At 28.1% G+C, this 15,315-nt stretch overlaps 2 protein-coding genes and 1 pseudogene across 3 annotated transcripts in view; all 3 read left to right on the top strand.

The window, feature by feature from the left end:
• Window positions 1-490, top strand: part of LOC145973606 (glutamyl aminopeptidase-like) — a 9,103-nt gene extending 8,613 nt beyond the window's left edge. The window contains exon 7 of the mRNA XM_083103135.1: window positions 354-490. Coding sequence (XP_082959261.1) covers window positions 354-375 — 22 coding nt within the window. The 3' untranslated portion in view covers window positions 376-490. The remainder of the gene's footprint in view (window positions 1-353) is intronic.
• Window positions 385-4,105, top strand: LOC145973618 (uncharacterized). Its single transcript, XM_083103141.1, has 5 exons — window positions 385-631; window positions 1,511-1,689; window positions 1,852-2,208; window positions 2,307-2,376; window positions 3,726-4,105. The coding sequence occupies exons 1-5, from the start codon at window positions 566-568 to the stop codon at window positions 3,864-3,866; spliced, it is 813 nt and encodes a 270-aa protein (XP_082959267.1). The 5' UTR covers window positions 385-565; the 3' UTR covers window positions 3,867-4,105.
• Window positions 4,106-6,163: 2,058 nt separating this feature from the next.
• On the top strand, window positions 6,164-10,174 carry LOC145973604 (putative G-protein coupled receptor Mth-like 10; annotated as a pseudogene). Its single transcript, XR_014439509.1, has 5 exons — window positions 6,164-7,197; window positions 7,711-7,789; window positions 8,690-8,871; window positions 9,015-9,180; window positions 9,604-10,174. The product of XR_014439509.1 is annotated as a putative G-protein coupled receptor Mth-like 10 (transcript).
• The last annotated feature ends 5,141 nt before the right edge of the window (window positions 10,175-15,315 follow it).

Here is a 15,315-nt window from a genome sequence, read left to right as displayed (position 1 = left end):
AAGTGAATGATAAACTTATATTTTTATTATCTATCATATTGTATGTATAATTTCAACATTGTGATTATAGTCAAACCAAGTTAAGTTTATACAAAATTTCTAACACATTAAAGTTTTTCAAAATCACTGAATTATCTTATGTAAGATTTTAAATAAAAATAATAAAGAAACATATAAAATCTAACACATACACACAAACACACACACACACACACACAAATAAAAAACACAAATATCTTTAAATATAATAATACATTTAACATCGAAATATGTTTAACATTTCGAAATATGTTGAATCAATATATGTAATTTTAAAATATCTAGTAATCGACAAAAGCAATTTATTTTATAAGGATACTATCGCGTCAATTATGATACCGAGAATTGGCGAAAAATTGCGCGATACTTAAATTCTGAAGAATACAAAAATGTACATGTTCTCAATCGAGCGCAAATCGTCGATGACGCATTCCATTTTGCGATAGAGAAGAAACTTGAATTCTCCGTATTTTGGGAACTTGCTATTTATTTGCGAAAAGAGAAAGATTATATAGCATGGTATCCTATGATCAAAGCTTTTGAATTTATGTCGAATATTTTCGCATTCTTTGAATTTTATCCTCAATTCAAGGTAAACACAAAATCTAGAAATTTTCTATTAAGCCAATGCATAATACATATCATAATCGTGATTTCATACATCGATATACCGATAGTGAAATAATTCTTTAAAAATTAGATTTATGTAAAGAATTGAAAAAAATGAACTTAATGATATAGTTTCTTCTTCGCCAACAAAACTTAAAAATTTAATTTCAAGAGACGCTTATGTTTTTAAATTTAATAATTACAAAACGCAATAAAAAGGAAGGCTAAAAGACTGTGGCGCAGGATGTTAGAGCGTAAAGAAAATAGAAATAATAATAAAAGATCTAAGTAAGAGACATAATATATTAATAATCAGTTAGGTATAAAAATACAAAAATATGTCTGAAAAAATTGATTCGATTGAAAAAAGAAAATAATACATACGTATGTTTCGATCTTTTCAAGATCCTTTTAAATGTTCGGGATGTCGTTAGAAAATAAATAATTAATAATTACATTTTTTAAATTTTGAATTTTTCGAATTGCTATTTTCTTGTAATATTAATATTGTGAAATTTATAGTATAAATAATATAAATTATACTTAATTTTAGAAAATTATAGAATACAATTACAATTATTTGCTTTATATTAATTTTCTTCGGTTATAAAATATTTGTGGCGATATTAGAAACTTCATAAAATATTTTATACAAATTGACTTAAATTTTTAATTTTATCACATTCTATATAGCACATATTAATCTATTTGTAAATATCTGTTTTATAAGAAATGAGTATTTACAAATTTGAAATTTTTAAAACCGATATTTGTACGTGATATGTACATTTAAGACATATTTATATATAACATCGAAAAAAGAAGATATGAAAAAAATTTAAATAAAATGATGCTTTTTTAGGAAGTGCGAAAGCCGCTTGAATTAGAATGGAATTTGTTCAGCAAAGATAGCTATGATGAGCATACTGAATGTTTAAAGCAAGAACTCGCAAAGTGGAAATGTCTTATGAATGATTACATATGCAAAGAGACGGCATATGAACAATTGGAATGGAATCTGATAAATCCTATAAGAAACAAGTAATTCTTCTTATAATACTTGATTTTTTATAGAGGTATTTTTTATATGTGCATGTTTGAGAAATTAATTATAACGCGTCAAAAATTATTTATGTAATACTAGAACAATTAGCACAATTTCGCTAGAATATTTTTACTTATTTTCTGGATTTTCTTCTGTAGACTTTCGCCTGGATGGAAGAGGTGGACATATTGTAATGGTTTGAAACTACCAGATGTTATTACATGGAATAGAACTTTTAATTTTTCCATGAAAGAGATTGATTACACAATTTTAGAATGTTTATCTTACAGCGAAAGTTTTCAAATCATATTCAATTATTTAGAGGAAAAATTACCAGCTAGTTTTGAAAGATTTAAGCATATTTTTATGACCAATCTATCTTATGATGAATCCAAATCGATAGAGCGAACTGAAGCCTTAATTGCTAACATTTTTCTTTCTACTATTGCCAAAAATACTAAATATATGCTTAAAGACATATTAAATAATTTCAGAAAATTTACATATTATTACTGGTAATGATGTTTCATAATTGAAAATACATAGATACGAAAATTTATTCTACATATTAATTATTAATATGTATTTGAAATGTATTATTTTGTTCTTACAGGACAGTCAATGAGATGGCGGTATTAACTGTTATAATTAATAATGTGTATGCTGAGGAAAAATTGGGCGAGGTAATTTTAATAAACACAGTTTGATATTTATCGTTAAATTTTTATTATAAAATATATTTTTTACAAAATGTTGTTTCAAGGTCAATGTTACACATATTTTTGCTGGATAGAGGTGCTAAAATTGAATTTTGCGATAGTAAATTTATGTTCGCAAATTCATAATTTTAACGTAACGATCCAGAAATGATACTCATATTGTTCAGAGCCTTGCTAGAGATGATTAGATTTTTGGTAGAATTAACAGAAACATAGTCCGATGTTGTGCATACGACAAATTTACTCATTTTGAGCAATTGTTGAAATATTTTTTGAAATAAAAAAACTATAATTTTAAAATAAGAATATAACAAAACATTTCTATTTCACCTCCTCTGCCATTCAATCAGTGTATAGGAAAATAGGCCCCATAAGTCGACTAGCCCACAGCTCGTACAGGATTCTGCCACACACTTACCAGTAGCGTTCGATAGGTTGTCTTCATCAAGGCGCTAGACTGAAAGTATCACATTTTATTTGCTATCACAATGAAACTATAAATTTGCGAACATAAGTTTATTATCAAAAAGTATTCAATATTCGATATTTATCGTTAAATTTTTATTATAAAATTTATTTTTTACAATATGTTGTTTGAAGATCGATGTTACACACATTTTTGCTAGGTAGAAGTGCTAAAATTGAATTTTTTGATAGTAAACGTATGTTTGCAAATTCATAATTTTAACACGATCCGAAAATAATACTTTCATATTGTTCAGAGCCTTGCTAGAGATGTTAAATTTTTGATAGAATCAACAGAAACATAGTCCGACATTGCCATGCATACAACGACAAATTAGCTCATTTTGAGCAATTGTTGTTTGAAACATTTTTTGAAAAAAAAAAGAACAAAACAATAATTTAAAAATAAAAATATAACAAAACACTTCTATTGCACTTCCTGTGCCGCTCAATCAGTGTATAGGAAAATAGGTCTCATAAATCGACAGCCCGTGCAGGACTTTAGTATGCACCTACCACGCAACGTTTGATAGGTTGTCTTCATTAAAACGCTAGACTGAAAGTATTATTTTTTTATTTGCTATCACAATGAAACTATAAATTTGCGAACATAAGTTTATTATCAAAAAGTATTCAATATTAGCTCCCATAGAAGCCTACCTACTATAGAAGTTTGTAACAGCGAATAAAACACACAATTTGTATGTTATATATTTTATACACAATCTTCTATATACCTTGTTACATAATTCTGTCAATAATGCTCTCTGTCAATGAAACTCTGCCTATATGATAATGCAACAATTACAAAATCATTTATTGATGACACTTGTTAAAATTTTTTTTAGATAAAAACATTCATCAGAAATAAGATTGAAAAATCCCGGTATCCTTTTGAAGCTCTTCATGTTATTGACCACAAGATAGAAATACGCCGGTCGGAGATCAAAAGACAGATAAAATTTCTTCAATCTTTGTTTACCAAGTAAAAATATAAATATCTATAGTGTGTCGAACTGTTTAGAAACCAAAAATGTAGCATAATTGTTTTGGATAAGATATATGAATTGACGTAATTAATCAGTATTTTCATATAATTGTTAATAGTTCTTTAATTGGTTTTAATTATATGTTAAGTAATTTTCATATATATTGACTTTTTTGTAATTTTAATGTTTGTATATAGTTAATTATATTTATGTAATATTTATTACAAATACATATATGTATATATATAACGTATATATAACGTATAAATAAATATAAATATATACATATATGTATATATTTATGACATTAATTAAGTATTCTTATATATTTTTACTTAATATTAAAATTTAGTATTAACTAAATTTACTAAATATGTGTATTAAACTCAAATATTTTTGTTACTCGCTATTATATAGTATTTACCATTATAATTTTTAATTTAATCCAAAAAATGAAAAGTAGGTAAATAATTACACTTTATATAATCTTTGTAAATGATGTTCTTCTTAATCTATGCTTATGTATTACGAAAGTATAATACTTAGGATATGTATGTAGGAAGCTCAATTAAATATGTTATTAATACTGCACGTATCCTGTATTTTTCAATAATCGACCAAAGTAGTAACACTTATTCGGTACTAACGAATTCAAAGTTGTGTGTTTAATTCATTATAAATATTGATGATCTGTTGAGAAAGAAAATGTTTCTTGACATTTAAATCTATAAATTTTAATCTTTAATCAAAGTAGACCAAATCGAAAGACGACGAATATTCCTTACATCTTTGAAATAAGGAATTTAAGAAGGAGTGAAGAAATGTAAATTAAGATTTGTTTAATTTTTCTCTCTTCTTTGCTATGAAGAAACACAGCTAAGCAAGTATAACATCAAAATATGCAGCCGTTTTGCTGGCTCGTTTATTGTTTATAAAATTAAAATAAGAAATAACATAGAATAGAAAATTAAATCGAGATTGACACATGAGAGCCACAGTACGGTAATTGAAGCGCAGGAAAGAAACAACATTTCCTTCTTTTTTATTATTAGTTTATTTCGAACTCAAAATTACAATAATAAAATTTTATAAATTTATCGATTGTGGCTACTGTGCATGACGATGAATGCCGTTCTTAACCTCTACAATTAATAATGTAGAAGTGATTCTATGTAGAAAAATGGTTCTTTAGCCTCTTATTAATCTAAATGACGTCAGGGACCCATCTAGCTTATTAATCTAAATGACGTCAGGGACTGACTTACCCTACCCGCTTATTTTACTATTATTACTAAACTTATAATTGCAAGTAGCTGCTTACACTGTCACGCAATAACACATGAGAAAAAATTTTCTTACAATTAGGTTAATTTAAAATATTGTATCATGTCTCCTCCCATATATTGTCCTCTTCGTTGTCACTTGTGAAGTTTCGCGGAGTGTTTGAAGATGAAGTGAAAAGTAAAACTACACAAAACCAAAATGCAAAACTTCCACCGCACATCGTCAACAATTTGTGAACTCAATTTAATTTCTTTTTAATCTGCAATTTCTTAATCTGCTATTTTTTTCAAAATACGTATGATATTGTCTGCGATGGTTAAATCACGACAACAACACTCTCCGTCTAAAGACAAAACTTGTAAAACTACTTATTATAAAATAATAGACACATTCGCGCGAATAATAAGACGCAATCATCATCGACAACAAACTTGCTAATGAAACAACTAAGTTAATTGTCACAGAAGAACTTATTAATCTAAATGACGTCAGGGACTGACCTAGCCCTACCCGCTTATTTTACTATTATTACTAAACTAATTGCAAGTAGCTGCTTACACTGTCACGCAATAACACATGAGAAAAAATTTTTTTACAATTAGGTTAATTTAAAATATTGTATCATGTTCTGTCCTTGTCGTTACCAATTATACATATGATATAAAATACGTTTGTATATTACAGAAAATTTTATTTTGTCATGTTATATGATATAAATCAGTTCTATAAAGATAATTTTAGATAAAACATATTTTTAAAAAATAAAGATAAATATGAAATACTTGATAACTTACTTGAATGTTCACATCATATCAAAGGTTACTATAATTAGCTAAACCAAACTTGATAAAAAACAGGAGAAGGCTGCAAAATAACATCTTAACTATTGAATGTTAAAATGCAGATGAACTCATCACTATGTTTCCTTATAATCTCGATGCTCTATTAGACGGAGTGGGGGTAGATTTCTATATAATCTGAGTCTCGAGAATCCAGTCTCGCTGTCGAGAACGAGCGGGAGTGAGAGCAGATTTGCACGCCTCTAATTATTTTATAATAAGTAGTTTTACAAGTTTTGTCTTTAGAAGGAGAGTGTTGTTGTCGTGATTTAACCATCGCAGACGAACAATATCATACTTATTTTGAAAAATAGCAGATTAAGAAATTAAATTGAGTTCACAAATTGTTGACGATGTGCGGTGGAAGTTTTGCATTTTGGTTTTGCGTAGTTTTACTTTTCATTTCATCTTCAAACACTCCGCGAAACTTCACAAGTGACAACGAAGAGGACAACATATGGGAGGAGACATATAATTATACAAACTTTATTAGAAACAAAACGAATAATAATAATAAAAATCACATCGTTCCATACGAAGAATGCGGCAATATTACTTGCATTCAGCTCTGTTGTCCACCCGGTAAGAGCTTGTTTGGCAAGAAGTGCATTGCTAGTAAAAATGAATATGTTTTCCCAAACATATATAGCTACTCGAACAATTCGATACAGAGCGAAAATAAGAAGGTGAACGAGCTTTTTCCACTAGTCGTTCAAAATCCGTGCCAGGAAACTACAATTTTTAATCTTTATCCGGACAACTATCTCAAGGATTTCAACTATATCTTCGCAAACAGCTCTCTGTATCTTCCTTATTTCGACATATTTGTCGAATCAACATCTTATTGTTTGGCTCCCGTCCTGGATAGTAATCAATTTGATGCAATTATCTGCTGGGAGGCTTTCGAAAAAGCGTGTAAAACGTGTAAATGGGAAAAAATTGTGCCATATCGGGGCGATTTCGTAAATGAAATATACAAAATAATCTCCTTATACGAAATAAGCTCTTTATTTGTGAGTTGCCGTATAGTGTCTACATTGTGTTTGCTGACAATATTTGTGGTGTATTCTATACTGCCGGAGCTGCGTAATATGCACAGTTTCATGCTACGCAAATACTGCAGTTTGTTATTTTTCGGATACATAATTGAAACTATATGTTTCCAATCGACATAAGAGATATTTCATATATCATCTGTGTTATAATTGGTACAGTACAATCAAATCATGTAATAATGCAGTCAATGCAGTACATTAGTTCTTTTATTAATTTTTGTACCAAAAAAATATTTAGGCGAAGTAATTTAAATTTTATTGTACGTTAAAATAAAATAAAATATTATTTTAATTCTTTTCACTATTAATTCTTGTGTTTATACAATTTTAGTGTATCGTACATTAATAGAAGTACATTGGTATTTAATTTTTATTAATTTTTTTTACGATAAAACTTGAATGTACGATACATTAAAATATTATAAACAAGAATTAATAGTGAAAAGAATTAAAATAATATTTTATTTTACTTTAACGTAAAACACAATTTAAATTAATTCGCCTAATATTTTTTTGATAATATTAATTAATTATATTGTTTTCTGTGATAAATTCTTACTGTTTAAAGTTAAAAGAAAACTTTTTATAATATAATACAGTTCTTAATGATATACAAAATACTTGTCAATTAGTGACATTTTAAAATTGTTTATTTTATTGTTGCAGCTTTAGTCAACTATTTCTGTTTTATCTCAAGCTTTTTCTGGTTAAGTGCAATGAGTTTCGATATGTGGTGGGCATTTAGGTAAATTGTTTATTATATATATATATATATATATATATATATGTGTGTGTATATGCTATACTTTATCTATAATATAAATTTATTTATATAAGATTGTGATATTTTTTATACGACGCGAACACGATATGATAAAATATTCATGTGTGATATGTATAAATAATACATTCAGATTATGTCTATAACAATCGATAAAGATAAAAAAGAATAATGATTTGCATTGATCAGAAAGAATATATCGTGTCTTGTTAATTGGTACTATAAAAATAATTATTTGGCTTGAGAAACGATAATTTTAGTGCAGATATGACAGGTACACAAGTTGCATTTCAGAAACATGTACATTTTTTTGTTGGAAATTTCTAATCTGCTTTTCTTAAAACAAAAAATTGATGTGTATTTTATAAGCATTCAATTGTTAAAGGAAAAATAATATATTATTAAAATAACATATTTTAAATTATTAATAAAGTTATATTTAATTATAAAAGAAATTCATAATATAATTTCAAAATTCATAATATAATATTACTAACCTGTTTGTAATTTTTTATTTTTTTAAATTTTATAAATCCTAAGCCAATATCGTTTAAAATTTGTTTTTCTTTTTTTTTATATAATAATACAAAATACTCAAGCTTTATAACGGAAATTGATTTCTCATTTTTTTATTAAACACTTTGCTAAATCAAAATTAATCTAATGTTAGTAAAATATCGATATATTTCAATATATGGTAATATTTATTATTTTGAGAAATTATATAGCATGAATAATTTTTTATCGTTTATATAAAGGAGACATTCAAGATATTTGATGGAAGGCATATTTATTTTAATATTTGCATCGCAATTTGTTTTATTTGTTACTAATTAATTGTAAAATAAACTCTGCATTTCGCAGAGATTTTCGCTTGTTACCAGAATGCAAGAGAGCGAAACAAGAGAGAAAAAAATTAATATATTCTATCTTTGCTTTGGGAGGTCCCTTCATTTTTATTATCATTTGTATTATCATGGATTTCGTTCCCAACGTGCCGAAAAATTTCCGACCGGAATTTTGCGTTGATAGCATTCGGTTTCATGGTGAGTGTATGTCACTATTAACATAACTCTATTAACAAAACATTTAATTAATTAATCCTTTGAGAATTCATCTTAAAAATAGAAGTATGTTCTTCTGTTTTATTTGCAACATGTGATGTAAAGAAGTTTATTATTTATATTAGAGGATGCGACATTTCTATTGTATTTTTACGGGCCGAAAAATGTCTGTGTTATTAGTAGCATTTGCTTATCTATTTACACTGCATTGAAAATTGTGCGTTATGAAAAGGACACAGCCCGCCATCTGAGAGATTCAGAGAGCCGATTTTACAATGACAACAAACGATGGTTTGTACACAAACATTTTTATATCAATGTATAATCAGTCTTGTTTAACAATAAGACATGTCCCGCTGTATTCACATGTCAACGGTATTGCTTTTAATAAAATCAATTGCTTTTTTCGATCATTTCCGATACAAGAGAAAGAGAGGGATTATCATTTTGAGACTTCTTTATTGGCGACAATATATTTTCATAAATACGAGCTCTCTTGTACAAACACATCGTTGTTTTCAATTTTAATTTAAGTTAGTAGTATTATTATATAGTTATTTAAATATATTTAATAATGTAAAATACTTATGATTTTTTCGAAGGAAATATTTATCTTTATGAAACAAATTACTTAAAATGCGTCCGCTCATAACATACATTTAGAATCAAATATATCATAACTTCAAAAAATATAAAAGATATATTCATTTGCAGGTTAAATCTGTATCTGAGACTGTTTATCATGCTATTTATCATAATGGCCATAAATTGGATTATATCAACAACATTCGAATTTTGGCCATTTAATAATATTACAATGTTGTACATCTTACGTAGTAGTTTTGTGATGGACACCATAGAAGATATCGGTATGTTCATCATATTCGTGTGTAAGAAGACAATCATGCGACAGCTATTGAAGCGTTTCTGTCAGAATTGCAAATGTTTTTCCAAAACTTCGACATGAAACGGTTACAGGTTTGAATAACTGTACCATGTCAAGAACAATTTTTTAATGGAAAAACATTAATTATGAAAAAGCGAACCGTCACACAAAAAGTTTGTCTGATAAGAATATATAATGTTATATATATTTATTCTTGTCAAGATTAGAATATCTAATTTGATATGTGATGCATAAGTGTGTACATTTATGTATCGCTCATATATCTCTAATTCCATTAGATGTGTGTATTTCATATTTTTATTTTAATTTGTACATATTTAAATGTGATGTCAGTTGTTTTGCAGCAATTTAAAAATCATTATTTTTTATAAAAAATAAATTTTATGAATTATTATAAAATTTTTACGTATTACTTTTTTTGAAAAAAAAAAAATTATTCAAAAATACCCTAATCGATTTATAGAAATTTACATTTTTGGCAAACTTAATGTATAAAAAAGAACGAGAGCAACAGGGAGCGAGAGAGAAAGAGAGAGAGAGAGAGAGAGAGAGAGAGAGAGAGAGAGAGAGAGAGAGAAAGTGATATTACAGATAATATACAGGGTGTCAGGGAAATTTTGACCCACACGAAGTGAGGAGGTAGATTGGCTCAAATTAAGAAGGAAGGACTTGTACTGTTTTTCGCGATACGCGGTACATCACGCTTTACGTGTAACGGATTACGCTCGTATCATTACCAACGTGTGTAACATATTTTATCGAGAGATTTTCAACCACGGATCAATTTTTGTGAAGGTACTGTCATCATCAATTTTTTACATTTACGATACATTCAGCGTACAGTAACGGCATTTTGAACAATTTTCACAAATATTTAAATTGAGAGTGGAATAGGCCTATGGGGGAAACCACTATAAAAAAAGCGCACCATGCTATTTACCGCAAGGTGGTGTGGAAATGATAGCGCATCATTTTCTCGCCACTAAAAGGACGGGTCATTTTTCGGCGCGGTATTGCGATATATCGCACGCCACCATCTTGTCTCGGAGAGCGATCCGCCCATCGCTTCGCCGCGCGCCTAGTATAAAGGTGAAAGCACATAAAATTGCAGGAGCACATAACCATAAGCATAAGGAAATTGATTGGTCCACAAATATATGCATAAGAAAATGAACCAATCAATTTTCTTATGCTTATGGTTATGCGCTCCTGCAATTTTATGTGCTTCCACCTTAAGATTACAATGGGACGACTCTCGTCGCCGCGCGCTTCTACTCATGCAGATTGGCCGATATTCTTTATTTAATTTTTCGTTAATTATTGCCAATAACAAAACAGTACAAGTCCTTCCTTCTTAATTTGAGCCAATCTACCTCCTCACTTCGTGTGGGTCAAAATTTCCCTAACACCCTGTATATAAATAACTTATAAAGAACATTTTTTCAAATTTAAAAACATAACTACCAGAAATATATGCATAAACAGGTTTGAAAAAGAAAATAATTTAACTTTAAAAAAAATAAAAAATTGAAATAGATATATGAGTGACAAGATAATAAATAACAGACTTTGGAATACAGTAGATTTTGAAATATAACAAATATATTCATACTATTCTCCTTCATGTATTATATTGTATTTTGCTAAAATGCAATATAACGTACAAGATATCGTGCATAAAATTGCAGTCTTGTTTTATAATAATTTCTGGACATAAAATATTTATTGGTACAAGGTAAACAGATATAACTTGTTAGTGGAAGCATGAGAAATAGTGATAAACGTAATAAAATATTATTTTATATCATAATTATATAAATTATTTTAACTCTTTCTGTCACGTATTAGTATTCCATTTTTTTTAATTCGTTAAAGTGATCTGTAACATTAGTAATGTATCAAGATAACAAAATTAAAGCAAAAGATAGCGTTCTGTGTAAATGAGATGATACTACAATTTTATCAATTTGTCTCTTGCTCATTAAAAATAGCGATCATAAATAAAGAATTAAAAATAGATTTCGTATTAAGATAGATTACACTCTCTATCTCTTTTAGTTTTTGATGTCATTTCTAAGATTCATATTAAAAGAAAGAGAAATTTTTTTATTTTTTATTATTAAATTTTTTATTAAAAAGATTATTTATACACCTGAACTTATAATATAAAATAAAAATTTAATACTAAAATTTAATATTAGAATTTTTCAAGTATTCAAAATTTGATGCTTACGTAAAATAGTAATATCTAACATTAAACTCGATTGATTAGCTAATTATTTTGAAATAGATTTGTAGATTTTTCACATATAACGTTGACAATAAACATGTAAAATAAAGGACCCCGCACATTTTATATGAAAGAAGTGGCTTCGGTCAAATTGACTGGAATTGAAATATGTTGTAGTTTAAGTGATGCTGATCAAAAGTTTTCTGAGACAAAAAGTCCAAAAATCAAAATTATAAGAAATACGATGATTTAAAGTAGGTATTGAAGTTTAAAAAAACGTCTGTTTTTGAATACATAGATTAAATTAATATATAAATGTTTGAAAAATATATATATAATGTGAGTCAAATATATATAATGTATTATATATAATGTGTGTCACTTCTACAATATTTAATGATTCTAAACTCTTTTTGTCATACGTGTCTGTTACGCAGAGATCAGGTACATACAGCTCGCCCGCGCGCGTGCGCACACATGGCACGTACGCATGCACACATATATAACAGAAATGACTTGGAATCATTAAATGTTATAGAAATGACACACATTAACTTCAATACTATACTTTAAAAATCATCGTATCTTTTATACTTTTGATTTTTTGATTTTTGTCTCAGGAAACTTATGATCAGCACCACCTAAACTACAACATATTTCAATTTCAGCCAATTTGACCGAAGCCACTTTTTTCATATGAAATGTGCGGGGTCCCCTTTTTTTCAAAAATTATACATAATAATTAATCTCGTTACTACTTGACGATCCTAAACATATTGTTAATATCAATATTAAAAATTATTATAAAAAATATAAAAGAATGCAGTTAAAAATGCTGAAAATGCTGTTAAATTATGAAACTTAAAAAATTAACCTTTTGTCAAGTCAATGATGGTATTGTTCTCGGCAAATCAAGAATTTGAGATATTTATTTATCGATATCGTTCTTCTGCTAATACATGTCTTATAAGTTGTCATAAAAGTAAAAATTAAATTTTATTCTTTGCTGGTACAAAAATATTTTTATCGGTTGAAACGTTACAGTACGACGCGAGTCAGATCACTCGCACTATATTGATACATGCACACATGCACACATGCTTGCATGCACGCACACACATACACACATAATATCTACACTCAGCAGTCACCTGTTTATGAAGTTGTTGTTGTCAATAATTGAAACATATAATTGCCAATAATTAAAGTATGTAAATAATAATTTTGAAAAACTGCAGTAAAGACTATTTTTCCTCTTTTTCTGGATGATATACTGTGATGAACAATTCGCTCTTCATTTATATTGGCCATTGCAAATTTTGGTTCTTATTCCAGCCTCTAATCGACGGTTTGTTAGGCACATTTATTAGTTCATCTGAAAGTCACAGAATAAATCATTACTTGGACGATTATCGAAAAAGTAAATTACATCATTCTTTTTCTTTTTAATTATAATAATATATGGTAATTATTTACTTATATGGACCACTTCCCGATTTCAATAATTCTCACATATGTTATCAAGATCATCACTCTGAGTAATGTTGTGGAGGTTTTAATCGGCGGTCATTATTTATTAAAAAGTTATAAACAAAAAATGTCTAATGAATATTATGTAATTATATGACACCGTATATAGACTATAAATGCTATTTTCTGACGTTGTGTGACTGTGTGTGTATTGGAGGACGAGAATGCGGAAATGTTCACATTTAAAAATGTGTATTGCCGCCTCTTCTTCGGATAATCTCTTGCAGATGCTCATGCATATTGTTGCAGGTTCTAATTATTCCCTGAGGACTTTCATATTTGATTTAGCGCTGTGATCATTTCCATATTCCCGTCTTCCAACACACACACACACACACACACACACACACACACACACACACACACACACACACGATACGCCAAATCCGACCAGCAACCTCCTTGTGGTGAACATCAGGTAATGCTAATGTTGGCGGTAAATGAACAAAAATGTATAGATAACTTTGATGTGTCGTAATTCCACGAAAAAAAATCATACAAACTTCATTCTTTTTAAATTCACACATAAAAGTCCATATTTTATGATGATTATCATAAATTCATATCATAAATTTACGAAAAAAATTTATTTCACCCCGTGGAATGCGTCTAATTATGTAAATTTTTGGAGAAGAAACACGTCCTTACTTTTAAGGAGATGACGAGAGAGGGAAAGGATAAATTCTAAATCTGACAAATGATTTTTAAAATAGAGGCTTTAAGCTTGAGAATGAAAAAGATTTTTCAAATACGACCATTTTTGACGGAGTTATACTTATTTGAAGTTATGGGAAAATTTGACATGAAATTACCTATGCGATAATTTTGTTGACGAGTGTATATTATATTTTAAAATAAATACCATCATATCTATACTTTTTTATAACTAACATAAATATCATATAAATCAATCATATGTGCGGGTGATTTTTCTGCACGTGTAATTATCTTTGAGATTAATGATACTGCAAAAATTATACTACTTTTCTTAATATGATTTTAATTTTTAATATTAGTTTTATGTTATTTGGAGCAATCTTTGCGAAAAATGTCTTTCTCGTCCAAAGTCAGAATGAAGTAGTCATGATATAACTATTTATAGCACGAGCGTTGATTCCATTTTCTTACCATATTTGCGTTTAACAGCGTTTTCGAATAAAGCAGTTTAATCAATCCGAGAGTCTTCTGAAGAATAGAATGGCTGTAATTGTTCAATGATGCTCTCGAATCGGTTAATCTGTTTTATTGGACAACGCTATTAAATACATTATTATGCTAAGAAAAAGACGTCAAAATATGGTACATTTTATGACGTCAAAATGCGGTATATATCATGACGTCAATGAATGACTAATTCGAAACGTCAAAATGGCGTGTGCTTGCTACCTGGGTTATAAATCACTGAGCCTTTAAATCTACGTTAAGATCTTCTTCCAAACACAAAGCGCAACTTTAAAATCTCAAATAAATATAAAATAAATATTTTTCGTAATCTGTGTCTGAAAACAAACAATTTTATGAGTTATGTGAATCACTTTGTATTAAAAATTTACCTTAGCGCTGACATGTTCGCAAACATAATTTAAACAGAAGATCCTAATCCCATATAAGAATAACCATAATTGGATATCAAGCCAATATAATAGTGGTAATTGTAAGAGAAATTTCGTTTGTCCAAGTAGATAAAAAACTGCTGATAAAAAACAAAATGTTGCGAAACATATCATATAAGTTATTATTTGCATAGTCATCTGTATGC

The sequence above is a fragment of the Camponotus vicinus genome, unplaced genomic scaffold (assembly GCF_025532165.1).
Source record: "Camponotus vicinus isolate PSW18456_S1 unplaced genomic scaffold, iyCamVici1.0 SCAF_6, whole genome shotgun sequence".
Classification (NCBI taxonomy): domain Eukaryota; kingdom Metazoa; phylum Arthropoda; class Insecta; order Hymenoptera; family Formicidae; genus Camponotus; species Camponotus vicinus.
Note: the sequence above shows the minus strand (reverse complement) of the source record. Positions and strands in the feature narration are given on the sequence as shown.

Coding starts and splice junctions, on each gene's coding strand:
- LOC145973618 (XM_083103141.1), top strand. CDS start 566: ATGATCAAAGCTTTTGAATTTATGTCGAATATTTTCGCATTCTTTGAA. Junction 632..1,510: donor AATTTTATCCTCAATTCAAG/GTAAACACAAAA, acceptor ATGCTTTTTTAG/GAAGTGCGAAAGCCGCTTGA. Junction 2,209..2,306: donor AAATTTACATATTATTACTG/GTAATGATGTTT, acceptor TTGTTCTTACAG/GACAGTCAATGAGATGGCGG.